At 35.9% G+C, this 16,759-nt stretch overlaps 2 protein-coding genes across 2 annotated transcripts in view; both read left to right on the top strand.

The window, feature by feature from the left end:
* LOC115623365 (ras-like protein family member 10B) overlaps nucleotides 1–16,759 on the top strand; it is a 69,021-nt gene that overhangs the window by 26,396 nt on the left and 25,866 nt on the right. The window lies entirely within an intron of this gene.
* Nucleotides 10,368–11,439, top strand: LOC115623366 (probable proteasome subunit beta type-2). Its single transcript, XM_030517652.1, has 3 exons — nucleotides 10,368–10,483; nucleotides 10,539–10,764; nucleotides 10,829–11,439. Exons 1-3 carry the CDS (start codon nucleotides 10,393–10,395, stop codon nucleotides 11,169–11,171), a joined length of 660 nt encoding a protein of 219 aa, XP_030373512.1. The 5' UTR covers nucleotides 10,368–10,392; the 3' UTR covers nucleotides 11,172–11,439.

Genomic DNA, 16,759 nt, shown 5'->3' with positions numbered 1-16,759 from the left:
GAAATATTATTAAGCTTTAGGGTACATTGCATTTTTCTCGCAGTGTGTGTATGTTGTGACGTCATCAGCACTTTAACAAAAACAACAACAAATAGAATAGTAAAAAGCAGCAACAATCAGTTTGTGAGGATGCCAGAAGACAGAACTGAGCTCTAGGGGAACGCGTCCATACGTTCAACTGATTGTCGTTTTGCGCTCGTTTGTCAATGTTTGGAATGTGAAGATGATGTGTTGAGATACTATGTGCGCTTAAGTGTGTGTGTGTGTGTGTGTGTGTGTGTGTGTGTGTGTGTGTGTGTGGGTATATGGGTCTGTCCGACTGCCACTTTGTGGCATCATCAACGTGTCGTTTTTCATATCTGCCACGCCCACCAATTGAAAAGTTGCGACTTGCCCACAAAGTATGAGGCGGCTGTCAAAACTTTGTCTAACTTTATATGTGAGTGTGTGTGTGTGGGTATGGATATATTTCTATACGTGTGTGTGTCAAAGGTTATGACAAAATTGTCTGCACATGTTTCGCATATTTCATAGTTTTTCGTTTGCTTATTTATGCATGCAAGCTTGTCATTGTTGTTGTTGCTGCTGTTGTTGTTGTGGTGGCGCTCTAAATGCTTTTTTTTTGGAGGTTGGTTGCTGTGTGTGTTTTAGTTTTCGCCACAACTTTTGTTGGCAAATCATTTACGAGACATTGTTAGCCCTTGGGTTCACACATCACAAAATGTGTAGAGTGGGGAGTAATTGCCGCTCTCGTAGTTGCCAAATATGCAGACCCAACAACAATAACAACAACAGCAGCAGCAACAGCAACAATAATGATAACAAAGTACAAGTACATTATTCATTTCCCAGGGCTCTCGTTTTAGCCGAAGCGCACACTTTAAATACAAATTTGATGAGATTGTCACAAACTTTTTGCTTAAACTGCAATTAGATGTGTATATGAAAAGGTTTACTGAAAAAGAATATAAATTATTATTGTTAGATTTTTGAATGCTAGTATTTAGTTTAATTCCGCAGAACACAAGCGTAGAAAAAATTGTTCAGAGATACGCAAATCGTATATGAACTTAAAGTGAACAAAAATTCCATGAATTTTCTTTATAAGCAATAATGTAAGAAATTTTTGTTTAGCTACCATGGAATAGTATTATAATTTTAATAGCTAAACTGAATGAATGAATGTTAAAATCATAGACACATTTAATCCCAGTCTTTTCTCTTTTTACAAATTGTTTGAATCATTTATAAATTTTTTTGGAAGCATATATACAAAGTATTGTTTAAATAATCTCTTAAAATTAATCACAATTGACTGCAAATACATTTATTTTATACTTTATTGTGTAAGTTGATTCTTAAATGTCTTCTACTATCTTACGGTTGCCTTTCAGCTGGCTTTATAGTTCAATCAATGATTATATGTATGAATTATTATTATTATTATTTTATCACCCCAAAAGTTTTCTTTACTAATGTGTACTATACATGTGCATGTCCATGACCACGTTTGAAAGCACTTTCTTGCAGAGAAAACTAATATTTTTAATTGAAGCTCTTTTTTGCTCAGCCGCACTCCTAAGGTTGCACCTGTCGTATGAGTGATATTTGTGCAACAGCTCGTCCATAACCTCACACTAGCTATCACAATTTGTTTGATATGCAGGCAACTCAATGAGTGTGTGGGAGTGCGTGCGAGGTGCTAAAAATGTGCTTCCAATTCGCTATCAGTCAATCCCACATGACATTTCAATGGGAAACTGACACACAGACTGAGAGGTTGAGAGGTTGGTGGAGGTGGAGGTGGAGGAGGGTGGGGGCTGAGACTAAAGCTGAAGCTGTCAACACGTTGAACGTTTCAATGTTGAGTTGCCCCACAAGTGGCGTTAGTTGTAGTTAGTTTTGGGTATTACCAAGTGGCATACGTACTTTGTTGGCATTGCAGCAGCAGCTGTTGTTGCACACATAAACACACACACACACACACAAGCAGGGAAAAGCACACACATTTGTTTATACAAATGCAAATTTATAGCAGAGCGTGGCAGTCATGTGTTTGTTTTATGGTTTATGTTCCGCAGATTTCTACACACACATCAACAAAACCCCATTCTAACGAGCTTTGTGGTTTTTATGGAACTTTGTGTGGGAACAAAAAATAAATAAAAAATGTGTGTACATTTAACGTGCGCTTTGCTACCCTTTCTCTCTCCCTCTGTACACTTCTATACACTTCAAATATAAATTAGTTAAATATGACTCGGTCAATTTTAAGCAAAAGCCCTGCGTAACTTTCCAACTAATTTTTTACGGCAAGTTTGCCGAAACCCGTCAGCTTTAATTTCTTTTTTGTTTTTTTGTTTTTTCTGACTTTGCTCGATGAGCCGCAACTTCTGCATAACTTTTGTTGCGTTGCGTTTTTAACGTCAGTTTAATTTGTAGCCTGCCACACAGACATGAAGTTGAAGCTTTCATTGCCACAGCCACAGCCGCATCCTTCGCTCCAGCGCCAGCCCTTGCCTTTTGGCTCTTTACATAATTTGCGCTCATAATTTTTTGAAAATTATAATCATGCTGACAATGCGTCGCCCATCATCATGTACCCTACCCCAACAAATCACTGAACTGTGCATTAAAAGCATTTTTCACCGGTAAAGAACTCTTTAACTTTTGAGGCAATGGAATAAAGTCAATGTCGAAAATATTTGTAGCAAAATTTTTGTTTCACTCAAATACCCTATAGAGCAAATAAATTGATAGTCAAAATGTAATTTCTGTAAAGCTTAATTGATTTTAATTGTATTATTTCAATGCTCAAAACAAGTTTCTAACTATGTGGCCCAATCTTTTGGTATTGCTTCTGTTTTCTATCAGATTTTTCTCAATTTTCTTATATTCGCCTCTCGATAATTATCTTGAAAACTAAAACTGCAAATTCAACGTTTTAAACCCAACTAAAAAATTGATGTTTTCCTTTTTGATAAGCAAACAACTTTTCCTTTACCCAAAACCCCACTATCCACAAACTTGAGTCAACTTTTTGCTTTCCTTGTTTTCTACATTACATTTCTTTATTATAATTGAAAAATCGTTCAGCATCGATTTGGCTGTCAGACCACTGTGCCACGCCCCACTCCCACTGCCACGTCCCACTTCCACTTAGCATTCTGATTCTGGCCTGATTATCAGCAGCGTCGCGGCATAATGTTGACAATTTCGCTGACAATGTTGCCAACAAGTTGGCAAAAGCGCAGAAATATGCAAATGTAACGAAACAAAAAAAAAACAAAGAGAGGAGGAATACAAAAAATGCCAAACACAAAAAGTCATTAAAAAAGCTGGCGAATGAGTGGGTTAAATTGCGGGGAGGGGCGGAAGTCAGAGAAGCGTAGCGCGTGGCACAACCTTTCAAATATACATCAAACATGAATTTGGGAGGCATTAGCCTGACATAGACAAACAATGTTATGACAATGCGAGGCATGCGATAAAGAACAAATGCCTTTTGCATGTTCTCGCTTGGCAAACAACGGTCTGTTTTCGTAAACTGAGAGAGCTATAAAAAATAGCCATGGCCTTAATTTAGAAGTAAAGGTAAAAGAATGCTAAATAGGCAGCTGTTTCAATAGGTAAATTAACTAGCCTCTCCTTAATTTCGTTTATTTCAATTGGTTTTCTATGGCAATTACCCTTCGAGGGAATTAAAACAAAATGTGCATCAAGTATAGCATACTTTTGGGGGCCATCTGCAAGTGCTGTGAAATCTCAAGAAACTTTATGTAAAAACTAATTAAGAAGTTTCTGAAGTTATTTAATTAAAACAGCAAAGCGTGTAAAAACTTTAATTAATTTTGATTTCACTAATGGAAAGAAATTCTTTTTTATACCATAAACTACGTTTTAACGTAAGCGGTTTCTTGTTTCTTATTATTAAAAGCGTAATTAGAGTTTACTATACATTTTAATGCTGCCTAAGTAGCATGACTGTTGAACTGTTGATACATATTATTTTTAAACAGAATCAAGTCGAAAAAACGTAGTTCAACATCTTTATCTTAATCAGTTGTTACCTTTAAAACGTTAAAAAAAATTCCAGCAATTCAAAAATAAAACACAGTTGTAAAGCAGCAATTTATTTTGCTAAGATTCGCTTTTTAAAATGCTTTCTCGAATATCGACCGCAAAACCCATTATAAAAAGCATGGTTTGCTTTAATATTTAACCTAGGTGCGCTGCTTTATAATTATAATTTATGGGTCCGAATACCAGGCAATTGAAAACTTGAGCGTCCTTTTAGAACATTAGTTACATGGCGGCAAACTTTAGACAGGACTGGCTAAGTAACAAATTAACGGCTCGGCATATCAAATTAAGTAACAGCGTTTTTCTCAATCTGATAATCTTCTTATGTTTCTTTAAAGTATTTATAGCTAATTCAATGTAAACAAAACTAGGAGGAACTTAAGTCAATTCAGCAATGTTGCCAACATTTTGTTACCGCTTCGAATCCGTTTGTATTCAACGAAAGTTAGTGCTACGACTATTGGTCCTTCATTTCGTTTGTGTTAAAAAATATTTGAGTAATGATTATCGAAGTTATTAACTTATAACTGAATAAAGTTTTAATATTCATGTATATTATTTTGTCACTCTGCATCTACTACAAGTATATTTACTATTATCTGAAAGCCAAAACAAACTTTCAGTTTCATAAACGTTCCCAAACCATACATACATATTGATTGATTGTTTCGAATAAAAAAGACACCTCCTGGAGTATATTGCATAAGCTCTGTAGACAACTATATCATAGAAACTCAAATACTATATACACAAAGAAAAAAAAAAACGCTAGTGGTCGCCCTAAGGAATTAGCCCTTAAAATTAACTGAAATTAACTCGCCATAGTTTGCAGTGTTTTATTAAATTGCATGCTTAAATTATTTAAAAAATTTAAGAAATATAAAACAGTATAAATAAATTCCTTAATACTGTGGATATTTTTTATTTACATACATAGGTAATACCGCTACTAATCCACCTCTAAGTTTAACTCATCTCGTCTTAACCCAAGTACCACTTTAGATTTAATCAATTCGCTGTCTTAACCCTCAGCTAACTGCTCGCAATTTAAACAAATTCATTTCCTTAGACATCCAATCAACTAGAGTGGGGCAGTTTTAAAGGAGCTGTGACGCCCACGTTCCGTCATCTTAAGTATTACTCAATATTGCATATTCAATTTGTGGGGCCCATCGAAGCACGTAGAGAATAATTTTGACGCGTTTCGGCAATTTGAACACGTTCGTTCAGGCCGAGCACCTCTCACTCACAATCCAAGCGCCTTGGGTAGGGACTTGAGGGTCCTGAGGAGGCTGCTTAGCAAAGCTCTATCGTTAGCTATTTTTAAATTCTGTAGGCGTAACTAGAATTTAATTTCTTTACTCAGCGCTGTTTTGGGATGCCAGACAAACAAACACACACATACATACATACATATATGCATGGCATCGTGGTGGTCTTTTCATTCGCATTGTAGGCCAGTGTTGCCGAGTCAGCTTTTTTTACTAAGAGTAAAACAAATGTAACAAAAATTAAATAGAACAATAAATTCATTGCTTTTTAATGTACTTTAACTTTCTTAACATATTGACAACTTTATTTAATTGTTTGCCATTGTGTCGATATTTGTCCATTTCGATGGTAAAGATTCCATACTGCTTAAGCTATCGATGAGTATTGATAGCTTTTCGAGAAATTGTAAAACGATCGTTACTGCCATTATCGATATTTCGACACTATCTGAGCTTGGTTTCTCAATAATGGAAATGAAAACGAACGAAAAATCTGCATTCGAATTTATTCAGCTATTTCTGGCTTCTTTCAATTGCTCCTCTAGCTCTTTTTGCCAACACTGTTGTAGACTTAAGCGTTTGGTTCGTGCCGCTCGCAGAAAGAGTAAACAAGTCGCGTTAAACGTGAGCGCGTGTGGGCGCATCATGTTAGGCACATTTCACATTTCGAGGCAAGACAAAGCAATGTCTTTTTTTTCTGTGGGGGCTTAAATTTTCCATGGCTTGGCGGTTTCTATGTGGAACAGATAATTGCATGTGTGTGAGTGTGACGTTCACGTTTGCTAGCTAAGTCCCTAAACTGGGCCTTCCGTCGCCTTCCCTAAATGTCTTCAATTTCTGTGGCCATATTTTTATCTCCGATTTCTCGACTTAAGCAGCTGCACGTGTATATGTGAGTGTGGGTGTGTGTGTGTGTGAATGTTTGTGGCAACTCGCGCATAAAACAGTTTAAGAAATTTCATCTGCCTTGCATTTTAATGATTTAATTTTGCATAAGCTTATATGTACATACACTCCAATGTCACATATCTCGTACTCGTTCTTCAGCTTAATATACATACTTATATATATGTATATATAAAACATATCTGCATAATTGTATATGTGTGCGCTCCTGCGCTCTTCTTCTCCTCTTGCTCGTTAAACGTATTTGCTCATGAAAATAAATTTGCTTTCTCTCCTTTGACTGACGTTGCATTTGATTCAATTCACTCGGGCTTGATTCTACTTGCCTGCTCAACTCTCATCCTGTCAGGCAAAGGTTTTGCCTCTTAATTTGTGGAGCACGCATACACATGTAGATTTGAATTTACATATGTATGTGTGTCTATCTGGCTTGTTAACAACATTAAGATTTGGCATAATTATTCACAGGTATGTACTATTTAAGTTGATTATTGCGTCTTTGCAACTATTTTGCATAAAAGCATAATCACATTTACACTCTGCATGCAATTATCCTTTGACTTCTCTGATTCATGCGATAATTTTCGATGATTATTTATGCACTATTTACCCATGCTGTTCTCAATTACATATTTAATAAAAAATCTGGCAAAAACTATACTTCAAAAAAATGGGACACATTTTTATTGATTAAACTGTTTGCTTATTTCTTTAAATACAATTTTATTGGCTGTGCTAGAAATTTTAAAATTTATTTTCTTTTTCAATAAATATTTAATTTAATATTGTTTAAATTTGGTTAATCACTGCTTTAAAAACTTTACTAAGTATTTCAATCATTTGCAGCTTCAAAAAGCAACAACGCTTACAGAAACTTTAACTTCGATATGCCGAACTGCCTATTTGTCTCTACTTTGTCGCTTTAACTCTATTTCCAATCAAATCATTCTGATGCTCTAATCCCCTCCTTATCGTGTATCATTCTGCAAATCTCCTTCCACATGTCCTCTGTACAATGCACACCACAATCAAATATTCTCTTTGCTTAGTCTTTTGTTTCAAGACTGTTCCCCAATGCCTGCTTCACAACAAAGAAAGTCTTAGACAAACAAACTTTTCCCAGCGGCTTCTAGACTCAAGTGCCAACTGTTGCCTTTTCGCAACAATAGCCAACAACAACAAACTATTCACATCAAGTGCAACTCACAGTTGTCAAAATTAGTAAAACTACAATCGAGCTGAGTGTCAGTTGAACTCTCAACTACTTTAATATGCGAATGGGAATGGAAGGCAGGTTTTCGGACTCATTCAACAATATATAGTAGTGTGTTCGCTTGTTTCGTCTTCATTATTTCATTTTCCTCAACAATTTCTCAAAGGATATTTGTAATTTCCGTTAAGGACAACTGTCACAGATACACGCACGAGCAAAATGGCTGCCAAGGCAGCTCCCTGCTGAAGCTGACAAATTTGTTCGCAAAAAAAAGGCTACTAATGATGTCGGTAAACTATGCCAACTGTGTCAGTTATGTCAGTTTCGTGTGTGTTGTACTGTGTTGTTGGTTGTGTCTAGTCGTGTCTCGCATTATTTCCTGTCAATGGGGCTGTGGCTGTTCTCGTTCTCGTCCTTGTTGGCCATATCCCTGCCACATTTCACACCTTCATGGCATTGCGACACATTGGGGAGCGCCAACACGCAGCCAAACTAAATCCGCCTCATCAACTGTGTCGCATCGCATCGCATCCCTTCGCATCGTCCTGTTTCGTGGCGTCCTGCATTTGTTTGCTGATTTTTTCCCATGACTTTCGCACGCTCGCGCGCGTGTTGCCGAGGACTTTTGGTGTCTGCGTGCCTGAAATGAGGTTTTATTTGGATTTTATATTATGACTTTCACACACACACGCACACCCAACAGTTGTCGAGCGACTCTCAACACATCCCTTCGCATGGCCCATGGCCCCTCATCACTCGACGCTTGTCAACCCATGTAGTTTTATAGTTTTTCGGTTTGCTGTCAGTCGACTCTACCTCAACATCTCTCTCTATCTCTCCATACTCGTATACAGTATATGTTAGACATGTTTTGCTCGCAACTACGCTTTACTTTCCATGGAAATATTTACGGATAAGCATGGAACATGAATGTTTTAAATTATTTATATTTCTCAAGAACACATAATGAAATGCAGTCTAAACTAAATAGTCTGTATTAAAATCAACTAAATATATCATGTAGTTTTATCAGTTGATTCTACCTCAACATCTCTCTCTCTCTCTCTATCTCTCCATAATCGTATACAGTATATGTCAGACATTCCACTTTTCAAGGAAATATTTAGGGATAAGCATGGAACATAAATGCTTTAAATTATTATTTCTATTTCTCAAGAACACCTAATGAAATGCAGTCTAAACTAAATAGTCTGTATTAAAATCAACTAAATATATCATGTAGTTTTATCAGTTGAATCTACCTCAACATCTCTTTCTCTTTCTATCTCTCCATAGTCGTATACAATATATGTCAGACATTCCAATTTTCAAGGAAATATTTACGGATAAGCATGGAACATGAATGCTTTAAATTATTATTTTTATTTCTCAAGAACACCTAATGAAATGCAGTCTAAACTAAATAGTCTCTACTAAAAATGTCTATATATTTTTGCCTAGCACTGTAGCTTGAGCCAGTCGTGTACGTGTGTGTATTTTTATGCGCGGCAATTGCAGATGCTGCTCATTTCTATAACAACACGTACACACGAGTATTTTTGTGTACATGTATATTATTCCCATGCAACAATGTCGAGCCCGCAGGGAGGGAGGAAGGTATGGAGCTATTCGAGCCTTCTGGCTCGCTCTTAATGACAACGCGCTTTTATTTGCCGCCGTTAATTTTGTGACAGGTAGCGAATAATTGCAATTAAATTGTAGTTTTTATGTAACAACTAACAGTTGGAGGTGGCATTAAAGAGCACATCACTTAATCCGCTCTATTATAATTATTTTCAAATGTTCGTCACAGACTTTAAATGTCTGCCAATATAAAATGGATAATCTATGAAAATTAATTAAAACTACATGAACTGCCATAAAGATGGACTGCATTTAATTAATTTAAAATGGCATTTTTAGCTTTAAGCTAACACCGACTGTGCTGATGCGTACACTTTTTAACGAACAGTTTTGGTCGACTTCAACTTAAACGTTTTTATAAAAACTTCGTCCACCTTGCAGCTGTGCAGTACAAACTTGGCAGCAATAAAGCACCAGCACTGTGCATTCAATGGTCATTCAATAAGTTCCAAACTATTTTTATATTTCTACAAGTCCTTTATCGTTTCAAAGTTGTTCTTGGACTATTGAGATCGATATTTTGAGATGCTAACATTTCCAGCAAAATTCAAAGCTGTGGAATTTATATAACGAAGGACAACAGTATTGCTTTCCATTTTTCATCGAAATACATTGTTGTTATCAACTGTCGGCTGCTTGTGAATCGCACTAGACAGGTCGCAAAGAATATCTTAAGTATTTAAGACTCTAAAAACATAGCTATTGAAAATAATGATATTTTACCTACGAATTTGTAACTTATTTAAAAGCAGCTTTAAATATACAAACATTATAAATTCAATTTAAAAGTAAAATAAAATAAAAATAAGCATACAAATGTGATTAGCCTACACTAATTAATAGCTATTTAGTTTACTGAATGGAATAAAAAATTATATAAACATGCGAATTTGTAGCGATTCCTACAAAGATCTTCTTCTTGCCATAGAAAACCGAGCCCCGATCTAAGCAGCAGCAGATTAATGAATTATCTGCTGTTTAGACATATTTCAAAATTGAGTTAAATTTAAATAATTTTAAACTGCATTTAATGATGGGAAAAATGTTCAACTAGATTCCGCCAATAAAAGTCTGTTTAGCTTCAGAAAAACAAAACTTCAGTTTTGAAGCTATCAAATTTCACAAATATTTCTCTGACTTAGTAGTCGGACGAGCAAATAAACAAACAAAAATATATACATATATATATAAGTATTACAAAAATATTTTAGTCACACTACACCATTCAAAAAGAATTTCTGAAATAAAAAGTAAATTACATAATTTTCGCGCATAATGGAGACAGTTTTGGGCATTAAAGGCTGCGATTTCGTTATGCTCGGTAGCGATACCATTCAAATCAAGTCTGTGGTCATCGTGAAAAGTGGTAAGTTAGACAGACATCTTTCAGATGACAACACTCTAGACTCTGTCCGACACAGATCATGTAAAAATCTATCGCCTTAACGATTTCAACATGATGGCTCTAACTGGAGATACAGGCAATTGTATGCAGTTCGCCGATTACGTTAAAAGACACGTTAAACTATATCATGTGCAGAATGGATATGCAATGGAACCACTGTTAGTGGATAAGTTCACTCGCAGCTCCTTGGGGGACTATATACGCACAAATATGAACTTTAAAGTCTCTACGCTGCTGGCCGGGTAAATGAAAAGTCGATCAAATAAATGCACAAATTCTTGTTATAACATAGGTACAACATTGTAGCTATGATCAGAAAACAGGACCAAACTTGCAATTTATTGACCAGTTCGGCTCCTCTCAATCAATCAATCATGCTGGACATGGACTCGGCAGCTTGTTCTGTTCAAGCATATTTGCCCAATATTGGCATGACAAGCTGAAAGTACCAGAGGCGTATGAAATTCTAAAGAAGTGCGTCACACAAATGGACAAACGGTTCCTGCTAAATGTGAAAAACTTTGATGTTTATATGGTGGACAAGAACGGCATACGTCGACTTGAAGCCATAAATTCAAAGACGTTAAAATCTCCTGCTAGTCTTTTTGCTGAAAAAAGCGTTTTCCCTCCCACTACAGCAAGGAAATAGATCTTGCTTCTGTGAGAATTAATATACTCAGCAAATTACTTTTTCTTATATCCGTTTAGTTCCTCGTTACATTTATCGACTAACAATTTGAAATGGTACTAAAACTTAAAAACAAACAACACTAATTTTCGATTTAACTTAAAGTTTGTGGCGGTTTCTATTTAATTTTGGACTAGAACTATACTAGGTCCAGCAGATGATCCAGCAGATTCGTTTTTGTCCTTTTATGTACTTGAAAAATCATAATAACAGTTTATTTTACACCTTATATGGATTTGTATCTGAAATAATTATGTTGTTGAACCAGCTTTGAAAACAGTCTAACAGTGGTTTAAAGGAAATATTGAAACCAAACCATGCAACATGGATTTATCGAATATATCTTAATGTGAGAAGAAAACATTGATTATATCTTTAGATATCACAATCCATTACATGTTTTCTGTAGGCGCAACAGCTGAATGGCATAAAAATCATTTTATTTATTCCAATGCTGTTTCTGGCTCCATCTGCCAGTGATTCGAGCATAGCGAACCAAATTAGTTATTTATTTAGAATTAAGTGGTGACGCAATTTCGAATTTATAATTTCTTTGGAGTTAAATATGATAATATTATGCCGGCAATGGTAGTAATTTTTGCCCGTATTGTATTCTCTGATTACGTTAAGTGTTGTGTTTGCTGCATTCAGTTTAGAAATTCCGCACCTTCGGGCGTCAGTCCCTTACACCTCCTTAACACAATAATCCCAGCTGATGCCAATTAACCCAATTCAATGAGTCTCATGAATACGCACTTCTACCTGCCATTCACCATCAATCTTGGACTGAAATTTGAAAAGTATAACCTTATTTGCGGCGGCCAAGCAAGCATTAAATGAATTGTCTCTTCAGTTTTCATTGGAGAGCACAAGGAAGATGCAAAAAAATAATTCATAGCGTACTTCTGAGCTGAGTGGTGAATGAAAATGAGAATCAAAAAGCATCATGATGGGCTACGAGTATACATAAATAAATCCTTTAGAAATTGTTTGCTACCTAAGCTAAGCTGTAAGCGACGCTGCCACTCAAGCGTCTGCTTAATGCCACCGAGCAAGAAGTAAACGAAGCGACAAAGGGACCACCAACTCAACTTCTATCCGAAAGCGGTTAACTCGTGCGGTTAAAGCTGCTTCCTTCCACTCAATTATATAAAGCTGCAGCTGCTAGCGCATAAAATACTCAAAAATACAAACGTACAATCCCATTTTCGTGCAGTTTGAAATATTGGAAAACTTTTTCGCTAAGTAAACCAACGACACCAACGACGCACTTTTTACAGTATTTGCCTCCCCTCTACTGTAAATATTAGCCAAAAACTTTCTGTGCACTTAAGCTGAAATTGGCATTGAAGTTTTTGGCCAAACCGAGGTGCTAAGTAATGTAATCAGACAAACTAAGCAACTACCCAGCCACTCACACTTGATGCAACAGCCCCCTCCAGTCTAGTTAATAAGTCCAATACAAAAACTTAGAAGCTCTAGAGCGCCGACTTCGCATCTTCCCGGCAGCCGTTTATGTGTCGCATGCTAATGCAACATCATAAAACCACCGAAAAACTAAACAAACTAAGCGTTGCGTAAACTACCAATACAAAAGCAAGCCAGCCATGACAACAATGCGGGCCACATTCCTAGACATAAGTGCTGTTGAACGCAATGGAAAGAATTTTGGATTTCCTAACTGACTTTCTTTCAATTGCTTTCAATTAAAACTCCATATTTGAGAAAGAATTGCAAACTCAGTAATGATGTGGTTTACAAAATAAAATCAGAGAAAGGGAAATCAATCATTTTCATTAAAACATATATATAATATATCATTTGTTTAATACGAATACAAAACTACAAAATTCAACTAAACTACAAAACAAAGCTTGAACAAAATCAGAACTTTAAACAGTCATTCATCTCCTCATTTTATATTTCGTATTCGTGTCCTGTATTAAAATTTATTTTCTCCATTAAACAATCGCCTTCTACAGAGCATTTTGGAAACATAACACTATTCAGTTGTACACAAATACTATATAAATATATATATTTATATAAAAAAAAAAAACTACAATATTCAACTAAACTACAAAACAAAGCTTGAACAAAATCAGAACTTTTAACAGTCTTTCATATCCTGTACTAAAATTTATTTTCTCCATTAAACAATCGCCTTCTATAGAGCATTTTGGAAACATAACACTATTCAGTTGTACACAAATACTATATAAATATATATATTTATATATAAAATTTGTTTAATACAAATACAAAACTACAAAATTCTACTAAACTACAAAACAAAGCTTGAACAAAATCAGAACTTTAAACAGTCTTTCATATCCTGTACTAAAATTTATTTTCTCCATTAAACAATCGCCTTCTATAGAGCATTTTGGAAACATAACACTATTTAGTTGTACACAAATACTATATATCCTGCTAGTCAGAATCCACTCAGTGCAACCGCATGGCCGTTTGTGTTGGCGTCCCTCGAATGCGTTCAGGTTCAGGTTGTGCCTGGTGCTGTAAGCAACACCGAGTGTATTTGCTGAGCACTCAAAACGCGCACTTTAACGACTTGGTGGGCACGAGGATGGGGCCCGCGACAAGGGCAAGGACCAGAACAACGCAGAGTCCTGGCGGCATCACCCACAGCCAACTTGATGACGACAGGGCGTCGCGTATTTGTGAACGGAAACGTGTACGTGGAAAATGGAGTAAAACATTTATGTCGTTCTGTTCGCGATAGTGGTAGTGGAAGCAGTTGCCTCCTCATGTTGGTGTCGGTGTGGTTGTGTGAGTGTGTGGGTGTGTGGGTGTGCACTTATTATATATGCAAGCAAAATCACCAAAATCCAAACGCATTGACAGTGCTTAAGTGTTTTGGCTGTCGCGTCTTAGCCATCGCCCCACTTGACTGACTCAGTCGACTGAATCGCCCTCCCTACCTGTGCACAACGCCGTGAAGTTGACTTTGGGGGCAACAGTTGAACAGTTGAAAGGACAACAGAGTGGCAGCAACAAATGGGAGCTGTGGGTGAGCTCAGCCCGGCTCTGGCATTGTGGCAGCAGGTAGCAGCCATGCATGTGGCTCATAATAATTGTGTAACAGGACTGGGATTTGAGGAGATGGTGGGGGAGTTGCTGATGGTGATGGAGAAGGAGGGGGAAGGGGGAGCACACAAAACTCACCAAGGAGTGCAGGCAGTATTAAGCACCATCTTTGTGTGTTTTGCTTACATCCGCTGTTGTTGTTGTTTCTATAACTGCTGACAATGTTTGTGTGCTGTTGTAGTTGTTGTTGTTGTTTCCGCTGCGTTGCTTAAATAATCCCAGTCTCAGCACTTATCGCCGCACGTGCTCGACTCGACTCGACTGACAGGCTCGCAAACATTCTTTAATGCTAAGGACTGCAAGACACAGTGGTTGAACCTAAACCAAAAAATAGGCAAAAAAAAAAGCATCATAAAATTCACTCAGAAACATACTTGTAGTTGAAAGATATATTTGAAAATAGAGTTTGAAGATATAAAGATTTGCTGCAGGCTCAGTTTTCCATTTTTTAATGTCCACATTTAATAAAAAAGAAGATATTCAGCAACGACATTTAATTCTCTCTTATATACATATAAACATAGTAAATAATATATTCCTTGACTCTACAAACAACTTATTTCTTTCAAATCGATCATAATTTCATATAAAAAATATCTATAATATGTTTATTTTTGAACATTTTTGTAAATTAAAATCAACATTTTATTAAGGTATTAACATTCATGAAAATATTGCGCTGAGCCGGCGAAATGGGAATTTAAAGCCACTGTGGGACGTCTGTTTGCATACCTAACGGCGTTTATAAAGCGCATATAATCGTAAAAAAATTAGCTTATGTGGAATACAAAGAAAGACATATTTATATATATGTAGAGAAAAATAAAACAAACATACAAACACGCTGATGAACAAACAGAGTTCTTTGCTTAAGAGATGCCGCTGAGCTTCGTTCGCGAATGGCGGACGACAAGAAGTGTAGCATACTTGCGTGCGCACGCTCCGTTATAATTCACTTAAGCGACCATTTTGATTAAACGCTCTACATTAGCAGCATAATTTTAATTAATGCCCGGCTTAAGAGACACAAATTGCTTGCTTAAATGAGCATCAATTCATTTTGCGCGTCATTTTAGAAATCACACTTAATTGGGCAACGGGCATTATGTGCCTGATTATGTAAAAGGGAGGAATAAAATACAATTATTGTTCAGCATTATTGTCTGTTGAGGTAAAATTGTTCTATTTAATAATATTTTTTCTAAATTTGCCTGCCTCTTGGTCACTCTATTTATTTTTGAATTCAATTCTTCCAAAACGGAATCATAAAATTTGTATACCGAATAGAAACAAAGAGAGTAAAAGAAATAAATTTAAAAAAACCGTGATTTCGTGCTTTCAAAAAATAAAACTGCAAACCTACGTTTTTATTCGAGCTGCAGCAAAGAAGAAAAAAATACACATTTCATGTCACAGTTTTCATTTCCGGTTGTCTGTGCGCATCCGGACACCATTTTTACATAACCTCAAATATGCTAAAACCAATGTCGATTTACCATTTGATGTGCATGCACTCGGCTCTTGCTTTTTCAATTCAGACGCAAACGGTTTGTGTGCCCAAGGCACCCATTCGCAATGCAGCTACGGTAACATAGAATATACTCCCGTGTATATATTTACTGATCTAGTAACCTATGTGTTTAAGAGGGTAGCTTAAAAGCGCTGTATAATTCATAACGTATGTAATTCGGATACTCCCAAGCCATCTCTCTGCATTTAACCTTCCCAGAGTGTAACCATTTGATTTATACAGGGTGCGCCATCTTTTTGAATATCTTTGAAAATAAACAACCGATTTTCAAGTATGAGATATTTTTATATAATTTGGTTCTTGAACTGAGGTTTTCAACACTGGTCAAGTCAATCGGTTCACTAATGACAAAGTTATTCAATATATACAATAAATGTATTTCCTTTTAAATCATCATACTATCTACGTTATAAAAGGCACCATTTAAGAAAGTAAAATTAATTGTCGGGCTATAATCCTAGTCAATATATTTGTTGTAATCAGGAAATGAGTTTTAGATTATTCAAAGCTTTATCAATTTAGTTTGAAGTGTTTGAAGATCGTGAAGATCATTTATAAATATCTTAAAATTGTAACGATATATTTTCATTACATTCCTTTCAGACTCTAGTTGTGTGAAATTATCAACAATAATCATTTGTTAATCCCTCAATATTGTGCTCGATTACAGCATAAATGTATGTTTATTTTCATAGCTTCTAGTGAATAGAATTAACAAAGCTGTAGGTTAAAATAAATCCCATTTGGAATCATTGATACCATAAACAGATTCCTTATTTAAAGATATATTTTCCCCAGCCGCATATTTATAAGGCTAGAAAAAATTAACTAAAATTGGGAATGTTTTTTTGTGGAACCGCTAACAAAAACAACAAAGCAATCATTTTTCATTTTGTTATTTATTGTTTAA

The sequence above is a fragment of the Scaptodrosophila lebanonensis genome, unplaced genomic scaffold (assembly GCF_003285725.1).
Source record: "Scaptodrosophila lebanonensis strain 11010-0011.00,11010-0021.00 unplaced genomic scaffold, SlebRS2 tig00000053-arrow-pilon, whole genome shotgun sequence".
Taxonomy (NCBI): domain Eukaryota; kingdom Metazoa; phylum Arthropoda; class Insecta; order Diptera; family Drosophilidae; genus Scaptodrosophila; species Scaptodrosophila lebanonensis.
The sequence above is the reverse complement of the archived record's forward strand: the minus strand, read 5'-3'. Positions and strand labels throughout refer to the sequence as shown.

Coding starts and splice junctions, on each gene's coding strand:
- LOC115623366 (XM_030517652.1), top strand. CDS start 10,393: ATGGAGACAGTTTTGGGCATTAAAGGCTGCGATTTCGTTATGCTCGGT. Junction 10,484..10,538: donor TGTGGTCATCGTGAAAAGTG/GTAAGTTAGACA, acceptor TGTCCGACACAG/ATCATGTAAAAATCTATCGC. Junction 10,765..10,828: donor GTCTCTACGCTGCTGGCCGG/GTAAATGAAAAG, acceptor ACAACATTGTAG/CTATGATCAGAAAACAGGAC.